Raw genomic sequence first — 21,841 nt, forward strand, 5'->3', positions numbered from 1 at the left:
ATGGAGGTGGGAGGCGCCAGGGCTCAGTCAGCTACCAGAGCCCCTGCACCGGGAGCAGTCAAGACTAAGCCTCCTAGAGGGACCCGGAAGTGTTACATATGCGACAGCCCTCAACACTTGGCGAGAGAGTGTCCCCAGAGGAACTCCAAGCACACTGCAGCCTCCGCAACGGTGATAGCAGCCACGCAGCACAGCGAACCCCAGCAGGGAAACGACGATGTCTGGCTGGAGGCAGAGGCACTGGGGCCCAGCCAGACGAATCAGTGAAGCAGTCCCCAGCGATCTTGCAACCCACAGACCCCCTCCCACCCAAACCAGTAGTGCAGCTCACCGCATCTCTCCAGCTACCCGATGGCATCACTATAGACGTGCCACTTTCTGTGGATTCTGGAAGTAACGCAGACTTTATAGCGCAGGATTTTGTGGAGCAGCACGCTATGCAGCTACTGCCTGCCACTCTGCCCCTGCAAGTCGTCACAGTGGATGGCAGAGAGTTGCTGGGGGGGCAGGTGGTGAAGCAGACGCCGCCAATGGTGATGCGACTTGGTAACCACAGGGAAGTCATCAGTTTTAATGTCACCCGACTGTCGGACACACCCATTGTGTTGGGCATGAGTTGGCTGGACAGGCACAGTCCGACACTGGCTTGGTACCAGCGACAGCTGATCTTCGGCTCTTCTTATTGTGCCGAGCACTGCATCCTGCCCAGACAGGAGGGAGAGGAGGAGGAATCACAGCTGCAGTTGGGAACGTTGCAAGCAGTCCCCCACAAATACGCAGACTTTCTGGAGGTCTTCTGCGAGAAGGAGGCAGACAAGCTACCCCCTCACAGGCAGTATGACTGCAAGATTGACCTCCTACCAGGGGCGACGCTGCCGAAAGGGAAGCTGTATTCCATGTCTGAGGACGAACTACAGGAACTCAAACAGTTCATAGATCACAATTTGGAGCGCGGTTTCATTCGGGAGTCCAAGGCAGTGGGGGGCAGTCCTGTTTTCTTCGTGAAGAAGAAAGACACGCCCCAAAAAAGACTTGTAGTTGATTTTCGCCTCTTGAACAAGATGACCAAGCCCTCTGATTTCCCCATGCCCAGGATTGACAACCTCCTAGCGACGGTGCGCAAGGGACGCGTGTTCACCAAGTTGGACCTGCGAGGGGCGTACAATCTCATCCGCATGAGGGAAGGCGATGAGTGGAAGACAGCCATGTTCACGCCTCTGGGCACCTACGAATACAGAGTGATGCCGTTTGGATTGCAAAACGGTTCTCACTGTTTTCAAGCTTTCATGCATCATGTGTTGGCGGGACTCCTCTACAAGAAGTGCGTCTGCTTCCTGGATGACATCCTGATATTCTCCGAATCGCAGCAAGCACATGACCAAGATGTTCGGGAGGTGCTGAAGAGGCTGCAGCAGCATAGACTGTACGCCAAACTGGAGAAGTGCCAGTTCGACACGACGGAGGTGGATTTCTTGGGCTACAAGTTGTCGGACAAGGGGCTAGCCATGGACAGCGCCAAGGTTCGCGCGGTGTTGGATTGGAAGAGCCCGCGCAACCGGAAGGAGGTCCAGCGGTTTGTGGGCTTCGCCAACTTCTATCGCAAGTTTATCAAGGGGTTCGCGATGCAGACGGCGGCTATTACGGACACGCTAAGCTCCAAGAAAAAGAAATTCATCTGGACGGAGCAGGCGGAGCAGTCCTTTCAGGCACTCAAGCGTCTCTTCGCGTCGGAAGAGCAACTGCTGCATATCGACCCCAGCAGACCGATGCGGGTAGAGACAGACGCGTCCGATAGAGCCGTGGGAGCTGTCCTGCTGCAGAGAGACCCGCAGGGGGTCTGGAGGCCGGGAGCGTTCTACTCCAGAAAGCTCAGCAAATCGGAGCAGAACTACACCATCTGGGACAGGGAGTTGCTGGCCATTCATGCAGCGTTCAAAGCGTGGAGGCATTTCCTGATCGGCGCCAAGCACACAGTGCAAGTCTGCACGGACCACAAGAATCTGGAGCACTGGCGCACGGCGCAGTTCCTGAACCAGAGGCAGATACGTTGGGCAGAGTTCTTTGCTGACTTCGATTTCCGAATAGAGTACGTCCCAGGCGACACCAACATCATGGCGGATGCACTGTCCCGAAAACCGCAATACCTCGAAGAGGCGACGCCAGCGGCAGCCATGCACATCTTCGCGCCAACAGCGTGGGCGTGCGCTTCAGCCACAGTAGACCTGGATGCGGTGCGGCGGGCGTTGCAGGACGACTCATTCGCGCAGGCGAAGATGGCCGAGGTGCACAAGGGCACGGCGAAGAGCGACGAGTTCCAGATACGAGACGGCTTGCTCTTACGTAAAGGGGCCATCTACGTGCCGGGAGACGAACTTCGCGCCAAGGTACTGCAACAGTTGCACGACGCACCCACGGCCGGACACTTTGGCACAGAAAAAACGGTGGAATTAGTCGCAAGGGACTTTTGGTGGCCCAGACTGAGAGGGGAAGTCGCGGACTACGTCGCGAGGTGCGACACCTGCCAGAGGGCCAAGCCGGTGCACAAACCACCGGCGGGACTGCTGGAACCGCTGCAAACGCCGTTTGAACCGTGGGAGAGGGTGGCCCTGGACTTTGTCACGGATCTACCCAGCTCGAGAGGCAAGACAGCTGTACTAGTGGTGGTGGACTTGTTCACCAAGATGGCACATTTCATACCGTGTGCGAAGGTGGCCGCGGCGGAACAAACAGCCAAACTGTTCATAGATCACGTGTTCAAAGTGCACGGGCTGCCGCGGTCTATACTGTCCGACCGCGGACGCCAGTTCATCTCGAATTTCTGGCAGAAGCTGATGGGCTTCCTGAACGTCAAGATCAACCTGACATCAGCGAGACACCCGCAGACCAACGGGCAAGCGGAGAGGGTCAATGCCATCATGCAGCAGTACCTGAGATGCTATGCCAATCAACAGCCTGCGACGTGGGTGGATTACCTGCCGCTCGCCGAGTTCGCCTACAACAACACGAAGCACGTGTCCACAGGGGTGACGCCGTTCTTCGCCAACAATGGGAGGAATCCCAGAACCTTCCCGGGACTGGAGAGAGTGGGGGAAGGGGAACCGCAGACGGCGGACGCTTTCGCGTCTGAGTTGCAGGAGGTCCACGATCAACTCCGACGGCAGCTGGAGCTAGCGAAGCACGCATACAAGGTGCAAGCTGACAAGCACAGGCGGGTTGGCGAAGAGATCCGAGTGGGAGACTGGGTCTGGTTGGCAGCCCACGCAGTGCCGACCAGATCGTTAGCCAAGAAGAAGTTGGGGCACAAGCAACTCGGTCCATACCAAGTCGAAGCACAGATCAACCCAGTAGTTTTCCGGCTGGTGTTGCCGGAGGGTTTCAGGATGCATCCGGTGTTCCACAGGTCGGTGCTCACTCCCTACAAGGCACCTCACAGATTCCAGGAACCAGGAACGGCACCGAGTCCGTCTCAGGAGCGGACGGAGGCGGGGAGATTGCCACAGCAGGACCCCATCAACGAAGTCACGGAGATTTTGGACTCCAGATGGGGGGAAGAGGGAGTAGAATACCTCCTAGCCAGAGAGGGCACCCGGGCCAGTGCTAATAGCTGGGTGCCAGACTACGCTTTGGAGGAACCCCTGCTCAAGGACGAGTTTCATGCCCTTTTCCCACACAGACCCATGCCAGCAGGCTTCTTCGACGACTGGTTGTTCACGCCCACACTTTCCTCCAGCACGTTCCATGGATTCGACTCGGACGGGGAGCCCGCACCGGGCACCCGTTCCCCAGAGGGGTCACCGGAGGGTTCGGCGTCAGACACCTCGTATTGGTGGGACGATCGACCAGAGGAGCAGTGGCGCCGGAGGTGGCTGGAGATGCCAGGTCGAGCGACCGACGCAGAGACTGACATGGACGTGTTCGGGGAGGATCTTGGGTTCGAGCACGGCGGCACTGAAATGGAGGCGGAACAGATCAACGTTGACGAATGCGAGGAGGAAGACTCGGAGGTCTTCAGTTGGCGGCCAGCGACGGGGAGCGAACTGTATCCGGCATTCACTCCCGTAATGATGGAGCACCCAGCACCCACACCTGAAAGCGGGGAGGGGGGAAGGGGGGGCTTCGAGGGGGGGATGGATGTCAGGGGTTCAGGAGCAGAGACGCAGAGAAGGGAGGAGACAGAGAGCGAGGGGGAGGAATACGAAGGAAGGATGAGTGGGGATGACGACCCGAGATCACCGAGCCTGTCCAGTGAGTCCGAGGATTCCCAGAAGGGAGCGCCAGTGGTCAGAGCAAGGGGGGAAAGCAGGGGGACACCCCAGGAAGAAGGGTCCAGAGAGGGATCAAAGAGCAGCAGTTGGAGATCGGGACCCACGTGCCCAGCCGGGAGCAGCGGGGAGAAAGCGGACCAGACATCGGGTTCCGGAGGCTTTCAGCAGGAGGGAGGGCATGAGTCAGGAGTAGTCACGCCCACCTCGGGGAGCGACGAAACGATCAAGAGGAAGGTAGAGAGTTGGGTGCGCGCGCCAAGTTCAAATGCAGCGGAAGCTGGCGCAGTAAGCAGCCCGGAGAGTGAGCCAGGTCCCAAAGCCCGCCGCAAGGAGGCGGAAGGGTCAGGGGGGTCCGCGTCAGAAGAGAGTAGGAAAGAAGAGACCCCGGGGGGCAGAAGGACCCAGAGACGGAGGGAAAGGCGCAGGAGGTGGAGCAAGGCTAGGGTATTAAGCTGGTGTGCTAGAGGCGGAGACTCAGACGGGTCTTCGCCGGTCTGACATAGAAGACGTAGGGCTGCACATTGCAGTTTGGAAATGGAACCTGTAACCCAATAAAGACTCTTTTAACGTGAACGCTGGCTAACGTGGTCCTATGTGAGCTGGGACTGGGTAGCAGCCCTGACAACAGCATTATGATCAGAGCAGGTCTTTGGACAAATTTCAACCTTGCTAATCTTTGGAGCTAGTCCTCTAGTTACCCAGATTTGGTCAATTCTTGTCCATGTCATTTTTGCCTCTGAGAAGAAAGTTCCCTCTCTTCCTAGAGGATTCTTCATTCTCCAAGTGTCAATTAAGTCTAAATTTTCAGTCATATCAAAAAAATGTTTTTGGTAGTCTTCCGTCCTTGGTGATTGTTTGTCTTTGCGCCTTATCCATATTCGTAGAAACAACACCATTCATGTCTCCCATTAGAATCATATTATAATCCAAATAGTCCATCAAGATTTCATGTAGCTTTTTGAAGAATTCCGATTTCCCTTCATTTGGTGCATAAATACCTATCACCAAAAATTTATCTCCTTGAAATTGAATTTCAATTGCTACAAGTCTTCCTTGTTCATCTTTAAAGATAAATTTAGGTGATAGGTTCTCCTTTGCGTAGAGAACCACTCCTCTTTTTTTGACTTTATCCGATGAAATAAATTCTTGGCCTAAATTTTTGTTGCTTAATAATTTCCTTTAAAAAAAAAAAATGATATTTATTGAAAAAATTTTAGAATTACAAAAAAAACAAGGTAGAAAAAGAAAAAACCAAGAAAAAACAAACCACATCAAACAATACAGATTAATAAAAATCAAAGTCAAAAAATAGCACAACACAATCAGAAAACAAAAATATACCACAAACATTTAAAAACAAATCCAATATTCTCAAAACCTTAACTGTCATTACCTTCTTTCTTTGACCTCCTCCTCCTCCCTTTTTTTTATCCTAGTTGTTAATTGTCGCAGCAAATCCTTTCCATATTTCATAATATTCTGTCATTACATTACCTTAATCTATTTTAATCTTATCTTACTATAAAAAACCTTAAAGCTTAAAACTTAAGTCTTTTACCAATTTCTCATAACCATAATATTCTTACATAATTCTTTAAATAGCCAAATAATTTCGTTCCAACATTTTTCTAACATTCATCAATTTTGTAAAACAATCCTAATAGAAAAAAACAAAAAAACCATCCAATCTTCATCCAGCGTCTCTTCCTCCTGGTACCGGGTTTTGTCAGTCCTTTCTATCCCATTGTGCTGGTCCCGGGGGGGGGGGGGAGGTACTAATACCGTAGCCGAAGTTCAGTCCAGAGTCTCTAGCAGGGTAGACGATCACTAGATGAGACGCGAGGTCCGAAACAGGGAGCCGGGCGGGGGAGCAGGAGTGCTGGTAGGGCAGCAGCAGGAAGCCAGGCGGGTAACAGGAACACTGGTAGAGCAGAAGCAGGGAGCCAGGCGGGGAACAGGAACACCGGTGGGTCAGCAGCGGGCAGCCGGGCGAGGAACAGGAACACCGGAGAGTCAGGAGCAGGAAGCCGAGCGAGGAACAGGAACACCGGAGAGTCAGGAGCAGGAAGCCGGGCGAGGATCAGGCACACTGGGAGTGCAGATCTAGATCTGGGTAAAGCAGGTACTCCACAACGACGTTGCTCCCACCACCTGGGACCGGGCTGCCTGACCTTTATCTTCTTCTAAGGCCGGGGGCGGTCCCGGCCCCCAGGAGCCCCGCCTCTCCTGGCCTTAAGGTGAGCACTCCTCCTGGGAGAGGCCAGTTCCCTTCGCCTCTCTGCCCTAAGCCTCTGCAGTTCAGGAGAGGCCGAAGGGTGCCTGTGGGGCACATTAGACAGAGGTGAGAGTGTCAGCCTAAGATCACCCAGGTAGGACTTCCGGTTGTGAGCGACGCCATTGCAAGCGGGGATTGCTTCTAGGTGAAGAATCCCGGGTTTTTCGGAGGATTTAGGGGGGTCTTTGGGCGCAGTGACCCCCTGAAGTAGTGTCTGGAGGGTGTACAGACACTCAGGCTCCCGCGGAGAGCCACAACGCAGACCACCCGGCCGCCAGGTAACTCCAGCGGAGCGAAGAGAGCGGCGGGGGGGGGGGGAGAAGCGGGCTGAGGGGAAGCCATAGCTAACTCCGAGAAACGAAGCCCCGAGCTTGCCGGAGGAGCTCACAATTCTCAAAGCCAAGGAATTCGGGCTTAAATTAATATCAAAATAAATGAGAACTTTAAGGAAAGTACCGGAGGACAAGTAAGCATTTGCGAGACCGGCGCTATCTCCAGTCAACTTGTGCGCATTGGGGAAGCAAAGTTGCTAAAAGTGAAAGTGTGTAGCCATTAGCGGGTATTGTTTCTTTTCACCCTTTAAGCTGCTACAAACTATCTGACTGTGTAAAGAAGATTCCAAGTTAGAAGGGAGAAACAGAGGGACAAGATTTGTTATTGCGAGCCCCTCCGAGGAACTTTGAAAAGAGAAAGCTGAAAGCAGCATTGTATCTTTTTTTCCTCTCTCTTCTTTAAAAAGCCTGCGCAGCTGAGGAAGTGTCTTTGACTCCATTAAATGGTCAACTTTTTGAGATCTCTCTTTTCCTGCCTTTGCCGGGTTTTTGGAAAAAAAATTCCCGGGCACTTTTCAGATAGCCTTTATGGGCTCAATCTACAATGCTGGTTCCATGCTCCCCAACTGGCAACGGAGAGTTAAAAAACTAGTTTTGTAGGTGGAAATATCCCTCACTTTTATTGCACCACGCTCTTTCCCCCCCCCTTCTTCTCTGTATTTTGCCCAGTCAACCCTCAGGGGCTCCAGCCACCTAGTGGTCAGGAGGACAACTACAACTTGTTTTTCTATTCTTTTCTAGTTTTTCTCCTCAATTAGTTCTACATCTGTTTTTTGTGTCATCTATGCTCCACTGGACTCCTAGGTTTGGAGGTCGAATTAAACAAAGTTTTACAAAGTTTTACAACCACGCCACAAGACCTTACAAGGATTAGCCCAATTGGGGGCGGAAGACCTTTCTTCTTCTTCTTCCTTTTTTTCTTTTCTCCATTTCCCCCCCCTTGCGATTGGAACTCTGAATTTTGAATTTTGAAATTCCCTTTTTTCTCTTCTTTTTCTTTCTCCCCCCCCCCTTTTTGTGTTTTATATATTTGCTGGCACTACTTAGTAACATAATCGGATTATAACTGGAGAACTGTGACATTCAAAGGGAGTAGTCTAATTTGTGGCAAGAAGAATATTTTCCTTCTTTATTTTTTATTTTTTATCTCTTCTTTTCCTTTTTTCCCCTCTTTTTCTTTTTCTTTCTTTTTAAGGCCTTCTGGACGTATCTAACCACCCTCCCACGACTCTAAAGAGGGGAGGAATCTGAAACTGTTGGTAAAAAGGTTCAATATTGGATTTTTGGTAAAAGGTCCAACTTTGATACTTCTAAGTAAAACTTATAGGGACCAGTGATTTGGGACTTTGAATATTACAACTGAATAAGGTGGGAATTTGTAAAAAGTTGAATAATATCAGGGCTGTGTGAGCCCCTACCAAAGGTTATCAAAGGTTATATTAAAAGGATGTCCCACATACCTAAGAAAGGCGGGGAGGGTGGAACACCAGTAGACAGGAGAGGGTCCAAACCAGATGCAGACTTCAAGGCAGAAATTTTGAAAATGTTCGGTGAAATTAGACAGAGCGAAAAGAATATGGAGGACAAATTAGAACATATGAATACAAGAATAGAACAGGTGGACACGAGAATTGGGAGAATGGACCAAAAGATTGATGAGACCGTAAAAGAGCTAAGAGGTCAAATTAAAGACGTTTCTAAAAGAACACAAGCCCTGGAAGAAGGAATGAAAAGAACAAGAGTAGAAATGAAGGAAGTAAAACGGGAAGAAGAGAAATTAAAAACAGGATTATCCGAAGTCAACAAATTACAAGAGGAAGTTTGGGACGCTATCGCGATGAATGAATTGAGGCAACGGGAGGTGAACCTCAGGCTGAGAGCGGTCCCTGAAACACAGGGTGAAAATATCAGAGAGAAACTGATAATAGAAATAGCAAAATGGTTGGCAATACAAAAAGAAGAAGTGGAAAGAGTAGTTCAAAATGCGTTTAGAATAAGAACAAGAACATCTAGAACAAAGAAAATGCCAGGAGACTGTCTGATCACCTTTAAAGACAAAGATATGAGAAATCTAATTCTGCAAAAAAACAGAGAAAGAAGATTAAATATTGATGGGAACTATATAATCATCTTTAAAGATATTCCAGTGAGTTTGTTGAAACGAAGAGACCCATATAAGCCATTGGTCCAAATCCTCAAGAAGAATAAGATTGAATTCAAATGGGAATTCCCTCAAGGGATCTCATTTACATATAAAAGTAAGAAACATAGACTTATTAGTCCGGAGGAAACAAGTAAATTTCAGAGACGTTACAAGGAGTTGACGGTAGAAGAAGAAGAAGAAAGAGGAGCAGTAGGAGGAGTCAGTTTATTGGAGAGGAAGTACTTGGAAGAGGAGGGAAAGGAAAACGCAGAATCGGAAGAGGAGGAGGAGGAGGAGGAGGAAGAAGAGGAAGGAGAGGAACAGGAAGAAGTCAGATCATAATTAATTAGTTAAATCTTTAATTGGGAAGGAAAGATGGCATTAAAATTTTGGAATTGGAATATTAATGGAATGAACGATAGGAGGAAACGTAATAAAATTGAACAATACTTAAAAAAGAAACATCTTGATATCATCTGTCTCCAAGAAACACATGTGGCAAAAAAGCATAGGAGAATCCTGATTAACAACAGACTGGGAAACGAATTTGTATCTTCCGACAAAGGGAAAAAGAGAGGGGTTGTATTATATGTAAATAAGAAGATAGAGGCGCAACAAATTTTTAAAGATGATGAAGGAAGAATAATTGTAATACAGATTAAATGGCAAGGCGAAAAAATAATAATTGTCGGGATCTACGCACCTAATGGAAACAAGACGGACTTTTATAAAAATTTGGAAGAAAAGCTGTTTGAATATATGGACCAAAAAATGATACTTATGGGGGATATGAACGGGGTGGTCTCACTGGAAATCGATAGGTTAAGAGAAAGAGATGTAAGTAGGGAAGGGAAACTGGCTAAGACTTTTTTCACTATGATAAAAAAATTCAACCTAATTGATATATGGAGACTGAGACACCCGTTGGAGAAGCAGTTCACGTTCTACTCCGAACCAAATCAATCTCTATCAAGAATCGATCAAATTTGGGTTTCTGAGGAGTTAACTTCAAGAATCAGACAAATTGAGATACAACCAAAAACAATATCAGACCATAGTCCGATAAAAATGGAGGTTAAAGGATACGAAGAAAGATCATTCAGATGGCGTCTCAACGATTATCTTATGGAAGATCAAAAGCTTATCCAAGAGGCAAAGAAAAAACTGACAGACTACTTTAAGGATAATATGAATAAAGGTACAAAAATGAGTATAGTTTGGGACGCTAGCAAAGCAGTAATAAGAGGATTCTTTATTCAACAGAACGCAATTAAGAACAAGAACAGGGAGAAAGGAAAGAAGGAAATTTTAAAACAAATAATGGACAATGAAAGAAAATTAATTAAGAACCCAAACAGTTTAAAAATAAAAGAGAATATTAAAGTCCTGCAGACACAATTTGCAATGATCATTAATAAAGAGGTGGAATGGAATATCAAAAGGCTTCGACAGAAAAACTTTGAATTTGCTAATAAATCTGGTAAATGGCTTGCATGGCAAATTAGGAAAAGGAAGGAACAAAGTACAATCAACAAAATTATCTTAGATGGAGAAGAAGTCGAAAACCCTAAAGCTATTAGGAAAGGATTCTTGGATTTTTATAAACACTTATATAATAACAGAGAAAAGAACAACATGAAGAAAATAGAAAGATTTCTAAAGGAAAAAAATGTGCAAAAGATCCCGACAGATAAGAAAGACCGGCTGAATGCCCCAATTGTTAACGAGGAAATAACTGAAATAATAAAAGAATTGAAGAAAGGGAAGGCACCAGGACCAGATGGTTTAACATCCAGTTATTACAAAGAATTAAGGCACGTCCTAATAGTACCAATAAAGGAAGTTATGAACAACATATTGCAACAACAGGATATCCCTGGAACATGGAAAGAGGCCTTTATTACACTCATTCCCAAGCAAGATTCTGATTTGACACAAGTAAAGAATTACAGGCCAATATCTCTGCTGAACACAGATTACAAGATATTTGCTGGAATACTAGCAAAAAGATTAAAGAAGATACTGCAGGAGGTAATACATGTAGATCAGGCAGGCTTCCTTCCGAGCAGACAGATGAAAGACAATGTTAGGAACATAATAAATATTTTGGAATATCTGTCTGTAAGGAATGAGAAGCAAGCCTTACTGATGTTTGTGGACGCAGAGAAGGCTTTCGATAATATTTCGTGGGAATTTATGTTAAAGAATTTAGAAATGATGGATGTTGGGAATGAATTTTATAACGGAATAAGGGCAATTTATTCGGAACAGAGAGCTAAATTGATTGTGAATAACGTATACACTGAAGAATTCAGAATATCAAAAGGTACTAGACAGGGGTGTCCCCTTTCGCCGCTATTATTTATAGTAGTCCTGGAAGTCTTTTTAGGCTCGGTAAGGAACAATGATAAAATAAAGGGGGTGACAGTCGGCAAAAATGAATATAAGATTAAAGCATTTGCCGACGACATAGTAATAACGATTGAAGAACCCATAAGCAGTTTAAAAGAGGTATTGGAGGAAATAGACCAGTTTGGTAAAGTGGCCGGATTTACACTGAACAAAAAGAAAACAAAAATAATGGTTAAGAATATTGACCAGAGTTTAGTGGATGAATTGAAACGAGAATCTGGAATTGATGTGACCAAAAAAGTGAAATACCTGGGAATATGGCTGACCCCCAAAAATATCGATTTATATGAGAACAATTATACTCAAGTATGGAAGGGAATTAAGAAAGATTTAGAAACCTGGGGCAGAATGAAATTGTCCTTTTGGGGCAGAATATCAACTATCAAAATGTGCGTGCTCCCTAAGATGATATTTCTGTTTCAAATGATCCCTATAATCAGGGGAATAAGCGTGTTCAAAGAGTGGCAAAGAACGCTCTCAAGATATATCTGGCAGGGCAAGAAACCTAGAATACAATTCAAGTTATTGACAGATGCCAAGGAAAGAGGCGGTTTTGCCCTGCCAGACCTAAAATTATATTATGAGGCGTCTTGCCTTTGTTGGCTAAAGGAGTGGATAAAATTAAATAATAACAAATTACTAGATTTAGAGGGTCATGATAATAGGTTCGGATGGCACGCCTATTTGTGGTTGGAGAAGAAGAAAGTCCATAAAGGTTTCACTAACCATGTTATAAGGGGTTCATTAATAGAGGTCTGGGAAAGGTATAAAAATATTTTGGAATTTAAAACCCCGCACTGGTTGTCACCACTAGAGGCAGTGTCAGTAAAAAAGATCAATATGAGACCAAACTGGATAACATATGGCGAATTGGTAGTGAAAGAGGGGGAGAAATGGAAACTGAAGCCATTTGAACAAGTTAAGGACCAGGTTTACGATTGGATGCAATACTTCCAGGTAAATGCATTATTTAACAAAGATCTTAAAGAAAAAGGTTATATAGAAAAAGTGTCTAGATTCCAATCAGATATAATTAACAGTGATGTTAAGATAATTTCAAAAATGTACAAACTACTTTTGGAATGGCAAGCAAAGGACGAGGAGATCAAGTCGGTCATGATTAAGTGGGCCAGAGATTTTGGTTACAGTATACAATTAGAGGATTGGGAAAAGGTATGGAACGAAAACATGAAATTTACTGCATGCACAGCACTAAAGGAAAACATAATGAAGATGGTGTACAGATGGTACATTACACCGGTAAAATTAGCAAAGATGTACAAGACATGTAATAAGTGCTGGAAATGCAAAGAAAAAGAGGGATCTCTCTTTCATATGTGGTGGGACTGCAGGAGGGTGAGGGGATTCTGGGAATTGATTTATTGTGAGTTGAAAAAGATATTTAAATATTCATTTGTGAAGAAGCCAGAATCCTTCCTGTTAGGTATAACAAGAAGAGAGATAAAAAGACAGGATTATAAACTGTTCCAATACGCCGTTACAGCGGCAAGAATATTGATGGCCCAGAGGTGGAGACAGGAGGAAATGCCGACTTTGAGCGATTGGAGGATGAAACTTGTAGATTACGCAGAATTGGACAAAATGACTGGAAGAATAAGATATCAGAAAGATCAAAAATTCATCGAGGACTGGGGAAAGTTTGCGGCATATCTGGAAACTACATGTGATCAACAAACAACGCTAGTGGGGTTTAAAGAGACTTTGTAATACTGTAAGGTATATTGTATGACAGAATCAGAGAGATGTAAGATAATGGTAAAATAGCAATACTATATAGAAAATGCGGGAAAACAAGAAAAATGGATGACTGTGGGGGGTGCTGGTGGAGGTTCAAAAACTGTAAATATGTAATCATGGTTGTAACCAATATAAGCAAAAGGAAAACTGAATAAAAAATTTATCGGAAAAAAAGGAGAGGCCAAAGGGTTACTGGGCCCCGGGGGAGGCTCACCTGTAGCCACTGAGTCCTCCAGCACCTCTGGGGCCAGAATGGTCTCACCTGGTGCCTGCCCCTGAGGATCTGTCACAGGTGCAGGCTCCTCAGCATCTAGGCCTTGCCCCAGTTCAGCCGGCCCTGGAGGCGGGGACTCCTGTGCCGGCTGGGATTCCTCCGGTTCACTCTCAGACTCGGAATCCCAGGCCATCACACCCATCAATCTAGCGCATTAACCTGGTAATCTTATATCCAAGGCCCTTAAGTCCCTTCCATGTCCCTTCCGTGGCTCTTCTTCATATTTATAGCTATATTTTCCTTTGTCTCCTGCTCCTTTCACTCGTGGGAACTCCAGCTTAACAATGTTTTTGACCCTTCTCGACAAATCAGCCCCTTTTCCATAGTCCACACTGAACTCCATGTGGTATTTAAGAACCTGTTTCAAAGTCCCTTCAAAATTAAGAGCCCCCACAACCCCAAACATCTCACGGCCCATTACCAGACTTGAAAAGTCCAAACATCCCTGCATAGGGGGGTCTATCCAACCCCCCATTTCCAAGACAAGCCAAACTTTATCTTTCCAAACCTGGCTTTTTCCAAGCTCATTTGTCAAATCCAAAAACTCATGGTCCTGCTGGGCCGCAGCTCCCTCCATCTCTGGCACCCAAGATTCAGCAACATCCTCTTCCCTCATCTGTTCTGTCAGGACACACTCCTGATTTGATTCCTGGGTGGGCTCCATATAATTTCCCACTGCCTGTTCAAAATTTCTGATCGCATCAGTCATCAAGTCCATCTTCTCATGTAGCTGTTCCAATAGGGCACTTGTTTTACAGAGAGCACACAACAGAGCTTCTGAATACATTGTCCTGCAAGGTCAGAAGTCTATTCCCACGATCGTAATCTGTAGCAGCTGCAAGCTCCCCTATTCAGAATTGGTTACATTTTCAAAGGCTCCCTCTAGGGGAAAAACTTCTATTTGTTCTTTTCTTTTAAAGGAAGATCTAACAACAAAGTTTCCTTTTTCAGTTATTTTGTCAATATTTGTTCCTTTAAAATGTGAAAGGGAACAATGGGATCACTATGTTTCTCTTCTTTTAGCTATCTGTCAAAAACGTTTGTCTCTGGTCAGTGAGCTTCAAAAAAAAGTCAGTCCTGACACCCCGCTCCAGAATCAAGACGGTGGAAAGTTACTTTGCTTTACACTCACTTCTGCAGGTTTAAACAGTCCAAAAAAAAAAAATCCCCCCACTTCTCCTGCTTCCGAAGGGGGTTCAACAATCTTAAATGGGGAAAGTTAATCCTTTACAAGCAATTTCCTGAACTCTAGTTTGCCATGTCTTTGCTTTAATCTATCTACAAAGAAACGGAAGGCTGACTTCCTGTTTAGACCTTCCCGTTTCAGTGCCAAATTGAAATAAACTTTTAGGTCCAATTTTCCTTTCTACTCACAAGTCCTTATTTAGAGTCCAATTGTCCAAAATTTAAATACTCACGGTGATTGTTTTAAAAGCCAAATTGTTCCAGGAAAAAGGCAGCGCTCTCCGGCTGTGCGGCTTCGCTCCACGGAAGAAGCAGTTGACTCTCAGCACCGCGCCACTTCCCCCTCTTCGCTCCGGAGCCCGTTAGTGGGTTCCTTTGCGGGTTGGGGGGCGCTAAAGGTGCCTGCCGAGTCCCATGGTCACAGGCTTCATCCGCCTGTGATTTTTGAAAGGGTCCCCGCTTCGCCGTAGCGGAAAAGACCCGTTTCCCATGGAGCTGGTCCCTCCAGATCAGAGGGAGTCCGCCATTACCGATGGCGCCACCCCGGAAGTCCTTAATAATTTCCTATGTAACCTTGTCACATGCGTTTCTTGTAAACAAATCAAGTCCAATTGCTCTTTTTTCAATAAATGAAACACTTGTCGCCTTTTCTCCGAAATGTTAAGGCCATGCACATTCCAGCTCAGGGCCTGCAGCGCCATCCTGTGACTACTTTGGTGCTCCCCCAACTGCCCCCACATCTCGTTCCTCTTCTGTTGGTAGTAACGTTAGCTCCTTATCGGGGGGGGGGGGGTCCAATCCAAAAGACAATGATGAAATGTCCAAGGTATCCAAAGTATCTTTTTTTGGTGATGCTCTCTTCCATACTCTTTGCTCCAGTCCTCTGTCTGGTGACCCTCTTTCCGGTGATGTTGGCTCTTTTCCGATTCCCTTCTGTAGATCTTCTTCGTGATTGTGCAGGAACTTTGTTTTATCCTCTACTGATCTTATCTTTATTTTCCTTCCTTTAAAGCTAAAAGATAGGCCTTGAGGAAATTCCCACCGAAAGTTGATTCTGTTCCTTCTCAGCAGTTCAACCAAATCTCTGAAGTTAAATCTCAAATCTAAAAGATATTTGGGAATATCTTTAAATATCTCAACTCTAAATTTGTGTATTGTCAAGGCCTCCTCGTAGTGCCAATTCAAAATTTTGTCCCTCTCTTCCTTCGATCGGAATGTAATCAAACAGTCTCTTATTCTGTTCTTCTCCTTCTTCCCTCCTCTTCCCAATCTGAAGGCTCTCACTATTTTAAACTCCTCTTTTTGTGGGTCCCGATTTCAAAAGGCTGCAAATTCCTCTGTAAGAAAGTCTATCAAGGAGTCTTTCTCTAGTTCAGGTACTCCCCGAATTCTCAAATTTGTCTGTTTCTCCTTGAGCTCAAACATAGAAAGCATCTGCTTCTGATCATGTACTTGTTTCCACACATCTGGGACCTCTATTTCCAATTGTGCTACTTTCACTTCAACAGTAACAATCTTTTCCTTAGCTTCCTCTGCAGTCTGTCTAGTTGAGTTAGATTCCTTAACTAGTGTCTCTATAGCTTCTGTGTTAGAATTAACTTTTTGTTCCAAGCTTTTTATACTTTGTGTATTTTGGTCCAATTTTTGTGAATTTTGGTCCAATTTTTTATTCATTTGTTCCAAAGAATTGTTAATTTTGCTTAAAACAAGAGCCCAATCCTCTTCCGATGGCATTCCTCCTTTTGATTTGGTATACATTGACACAGCTGCAGAGGGAGCAGGTGGGCCAGATGTAGAAGCTCTCCGAAAGGTCCTGCCGTGAAGGGAAATTCTGCTTCTCCACATAACTGTGGCATTATGGGAAGTTCTTGCTTCTTTTCTCTTGCATTCTGGGAAGTCTCGCTTATAAGCTTTTCTCTGCTTCTGCACACACTGTACAACCTGTTCTAAATACCAAGACATTCCCTCATTTCTCTAGACTGCCCAGTTCATCTTAAGTTCATGAAAAACACTATGACCTGTACTTAATGCACAGCTGACCACATCTACGGAATTCACTTATTATATTCTTTCATGTTATGATCAATCATTAGTAATTGTTTTAGTCATGTTATATCAATCTTTAGTTATAATTTAATTAGGAGGTTTCATGCCTGTCTAGTTCCAGCTTCGTTTCCCAGCCTTTAATCTATCGGTGATTAATGTTCACATGTAATTCCCGCCTTGTACTTATGTTAACCAATCAGCAACAAGTTGCTTTGTGTTTGTAGCAACCAATCAGCCACAAGCACACCTGTGGCAATGTTTGTAATATTCAATAAAAGAGAGTTCCCGGGGCTCGCCCCGGCAGACGCCTCTCTCATGACACCTGCTACTCGTCTGTCGTGGTTTCATTCCAACATCTGGTGACCCCGACGTGATTCATTCCAACACTGCCGGATCTAGTTGTCTTTTCCTGTAATGAGTCTTTTTTTTCCTTCCCATCTGCCATAACACTGAAAGCTTCTCAAGGTCAGATACAGTCCCAGAGTTTTATCTTTAAAACTGGAAAATTCCACTCCTTTTGACAGTTTCAAAAACCTCCTCTAGAGGGAAGCAATTGTTGTTTATCTTATATTAGTCCAAAGTATCCTTTTCTTTTTGTTTTTCTCTTTAAAGTTACTCTAACAAGTTATGCCAGTATATTTAATATCAAACTTTAGTTCAGAAACATAGTTGAAACTTTTAAGCCAAGAGAAAATAACTGCAACAAAGTTTCACTCACTGACAGTCAAATGGTCTATTCGCAGACAATGTGGAGCTCCACAATGCAGCTATTTTAATGACTGCCGTTCCCAGGTTCCGAGCGGTGAAAAGTTAACTTTTACCCTCTTTTTCTGCAGGCAAATAATGTCCAAAAATCCCCCCCCCCTTTTCCCCTGCAACCAAGGGGGGGGGGTTCGCTATTTTTATACTGAAGATTTAGATGTCAAAAGCAGTCTCTCAGACTTTAGTTTAAAACTCCTTGCTTCCCACTATTTACAAAAAAAGGAAGGCGGACTTCCTGTTTTACGCCTCCCCCGTTCATGGCCAAATACAGCTTGTTTAAAGTCCAATTTCTTCACTTTACTCACAGGTAGTTACTTTAGATCCAAATGTCCACAGGAAAAAGGTCAGCGCTCCCCGGCAATGGCTGTGTGGCTTCACTCCGTGAAAGTAGCATTCAGTTCGCAGCACCGCGCCTCTCACCCCACTTCGCTCCGGAGCCCTTAAAAAGGATTCCCCACGAGTAGGGGGGCGCTCCAGGTGCCCTGCCGAACCCCCACGTTCCCAGGCTTCCTCCACCTGAGATTTCTAACGGGTCCCCACCTTTGCCGTGGTGGGCGACCCAGTTTTCACGGAGCTAGTTCCTCCACTTAGAGGAGCTCCGCCAATAGCCGCTGGCGCTGTCCCCGGAAGTCCGACACCTCCCTTTCCATGGAGGCGCAGATTGCAGCTATAACAAAGGCGGCATTTTTCCATCTCCGCCAAGCTAAGCAGTTGGCTCCTTACCTCTCTCGCCCTGACCTAGCCACTGTGATCCACGCGGCGGTCACCTCCAGACTGGATTATTGTAACTCACTCTACGTGGGGCTGCCCTTGAGACTGACCCAGAAACTCCAGTGGGTGCAGAATGCCGCAGCGAGACTCCTTACAGGGTCCTCGCTGCAAGATCACATTCACCCGGTGCTATACCAGCTGCACTGGCTCCCGGTGGAGTACAGGATCAGGTTTAAGGTGCTGGCTTTAACCTTTAAAGCCCTATACGGCCTAGGACCCTCATACCTACGGGACTGCCTCTCCTGGTATGTCCCACAGAGGAACTTACGGTCTTCAAACAAAAACATCTTGGAGGTCCCGGGCCACAGAGAGGTTAGGCTGGCCTCAACTAGAGCCAGGGCTTTTTCAGCTGTGGCTCCGATCTGGTGGAACGCTCTGTCACAAGAGACTAGGGCCCTGCGGGACTTGACATCTTTCCGCAGGGCCTGCAAGACAGAGCTGTTCCACCAGGCCTTTGGTCAGGGCGCAGCCTGACTCCCTCCTTTGGCAATCTTCACAGAACTCTAGCCCAATGGTTGCCATCAATTTGATTTGAATTAATTTTAGAATGAAATGGTTTCCAATGTTGCATTATTTTATTGTTGTTAGCCGCCCTGAGCCCGGCTTTGGCTGGGGAGGGCGGGATATAAATAAAATTTGTATTTCAAACGAATCCGCAAGCTAGCTTCCAGGTATATTGAGGGGAATCTGCTCTGCTACATCACTTACTAGCATGAGTGAAGGAAGGATAATACTTATTCAATATATCCTTTCCTACTATCCTTAACATTCCCACAACCCCCCCCATCTCATTTGTTCTTGCAACAGCAGTGTGTAAAATACAGGTTATATTCCCATGTTACATATGAGAAAAGTGAGGCGCAACAGCCCACCTACTGACTCAAGTAATCTCTCCAATCTACCATGTGCTCCCTCGCTTGCTCTCTCACTGTTTACATAGTTTTCTATTTCAGACAAGAAGTGTGGAGTTTTCTTTAACTTCATAAAAGTGTGGTTTGTTTCCTTCTCAATCAGTTTCACCTCTCTTTTGGGGATGAGTGGTGGTGGTAAAGAGAGAAGTGTATTTAGGATGGCACCATACGACATTCCTTTTCTCTACAGAGTCGGGGAAGTTGACCTTGTGGATGGGTTCCAGGGCCGTGAGAAGGACTGTATCATTGTGTCCTGTGTTCGAGTGAACAGCATGCAAGGATCAGTTGGGTAAGACTTTGCTGTCATAGTGCGAGGTGACAAATGAGGTGCCTCAACTTGGCAATTCTGACACTTAAGATGTGATCCTTGGGGTGGTCAAGTATGTGGGCCACTGTCCACAATTCAAGGTTGGAACAAGGGGTGTTGGAGCCCCTATGGTGGTCTTGTACTCCACTCTTGACCACCTGTGATGCTCATAAGGGATCTTATGAGAGGAGTTCCCAAAGTGTGGCACTCTGGCAGGGCCAAGGCTGTGTTAGCTTCCTCATTTCACCTCCCTTATCCCAATGAATTTACAATTCCTTATGTTGGCGAATCTGGGAGGGGGCTTCCACTGTGTCTAGCTGGGGGGGGGGGAGAAGAGGGGGCCTCTAACCAGTGGTAGCAACTCTTCTGGCTCTTCCAGAAAAAAAATAGCAGGATGTGAAAGTGCCTGCCTGTCCCACAACCCAAAAACTGTGTGTATGTGCCCTTCTGTCAAACTGCCTGGAAGGAACCTAATGACAGTCTAGGGTAGCACACAATAAAAGCCAGATCTTGAAGCCAGAAGTTCATATTGTAAGTGGAGGTGCAGTGTGTGTTGAAGGTGAGGGGCACTTTGTCAGCTTACAACTGAACTATATATCTGGGAGGTGCAGGGAAGTTGAGGGGTTGGCAAGGCCAGAAGGAAGCATTGGGCTTTGGGGCAGAATGGAGGGCAGAGTGCAGACACCCTCTTGCCTCTCCTCTTCTGTAGCTTCAGATGGGTCACAAAATGGGGAGCCCCTATCAGAGGGCTCCTGGCTTCGATGGGTCCAGTGCTTTTAGATGCGCCCCAGAAGAACTGCTGTTCAAGTGTCAAGGTGGGAGTCAAGAGCAGGTCAGGAATAACTCACAAGGGGCTGAAATCAGGCAAGCAGGGTTGGACTTCTTTTTATTATTTTATTTAAAAGTTGGGGGGGGGGGTTAGAAGGAGAAAAAATTTCACTGTTGTGCTAACGGTGCATTTCTGTTTTTCAAGTCACCTGAATCACAACAAATAGTATTACAGTGGTGCCCCGCAAGACGAATGCCTCGCAAGACGGAAAACTCGCTAGACGAAAGAGTTTTGGAGGTGCTTCGCAAAACGAATTTCCTATGGGCTTGCTTCGCAAGACAACAATGTCTTGCGAGTTCCTGCTGGTTTTTTTCCCTCCCCCCCTTTTTTCTAAGCCGCTAAGCCGCTTATCAGCTGATCCGATCAGCAGATAAGCCGCTAAAAGCCACTAAAAGGCGCTAATAGCGCTAATCCGCTAATCCTTCAATGGGCTTGCTTCGCTAGACGAAGAGAATCACAGAACGGATTCTTTTCGTCTTGCGAGGCACCACTGTACTCCACCAACAGGTTGTGCTGGATAGGCAGCTGAAGGTCCTGACATGGAATGAAGCTGGTTTCCACCACCAGCCCACTTCCTTTCCACATGTGTTTTTTTTTTATGGTGGTGGGGGTGTCTGCGCTTGGAAGCCACATGGTGGCGGGTAGGGAGCAGCTGAAATTGCAAAAGCAGAGCATGGACTGATTTTAAGATTTATTCCTCCTTGGTGGGAATGCCTGAAACTTTTTTAATGCCTTTGAAATTTAAACAGGGATTTAGTTGAACCCCACAGTGGTAGCTAGTAGGGCACTGTGGACATAGCTGCCCATCCTGAGCCAGCCTTACATACAGGGTTTTTTCCCATCCCTAGGTGTCAGAGGCTTTATGCTGTCAAGCCGGCATAGATAAAACTCCGGGCTCACGGCCAGTTCCAAATCTACTTGATTTATTGACAAAGTTCAAAAGTACATCTCCAGTGTTTCAATTAACGTCCGACCCCTTTGGCACAGTTGCCGCGTCTGCTCCCCCCCCCTTTATTTTTACCCAGCATGCAAGTCTGCGGAAACCCCGCCCCTGACTTCCTCTGTGTACAGAATGACTTGTTCCAGGCTCCTCCTCCTCCCCCCCCCCCGCCTCTGACTCACTGTCAGATGACAGGTTGCTAATGATCTCTTTAGGCTCTCTATAAGTGCTGGTTTCTGTTCTTAAATCTTCTCCCGTCTTCCTCTCCCTGACACTAGGTTTCTGAAGAGTCTGCAGCAATTGAATATCACCATCACCCGAGCCAAGTACAGTCTCTTCATCCTTGGACACCTGCAAACGCTCATGGTACGTGGAAGAAGAAATAAACACCTTTGTGGAGGGTTAATGGTGGTGTCCTGGGCTTGGCCCAAAGACACCTGGATTTATACACACACACAAACTCCCCATATCACCTCCAAAAGCTATAAATCAAGCCTACTTCATAGGGTTGTTTGGAAGGAGAGCATAACAGGATTCAGGGGTGCCCACAGGATTTTCTGAGCACAGTACCCTGTATAGATTGGGCCCTCTGCCCACACTTGCAAAAGAGGGCACACGTTGGCTCTGCTGG

The 21,841-nt window shown here is 46.2% G+C and overlaps 1 protein-coding gene across 3 annotated transcripts in view; it reads left to right on the plus strand.

Moving 5' to 3' along the window:
• Positions 1 to 21,841, plus strand: part of LOC309523293 (putative helicase senataxin) — a 314,428-nt gene that overhangs the window by 280,634 nt on the left and 11,953 nt on the right. For all 3 annotated transcript variants that reach the window (XM_082207068.1, XM_082207067.1, XM_082207069.1), the window contains 2 exons: positions 19,325 to 19,423; positions 21,489 to 21,576. In XM_082207068.1, coding sequence (XP_082063194.1) covers positions 19,325 to 19,423; positions 21,489 to 21,576 — 187 coding nt within the window. The remainder of the gene's footprint in view (positions 1 to 19,324; positions 19,424 to 21,488; positions 21,577 to 21,841) is intronic.

The sequence above is a fragment of the Podarcis vaucheri genome (assembly GCF_965113315.1).
Source record: "Podarcis vaucheri genome assembly, chromosome: W".
Lineage (NCBI taxonomy): Eukaryota > Metazoa > Chordata > Lepidosauria > Squamata > Lacertidae > Podarcis > Podarcis vaucheri.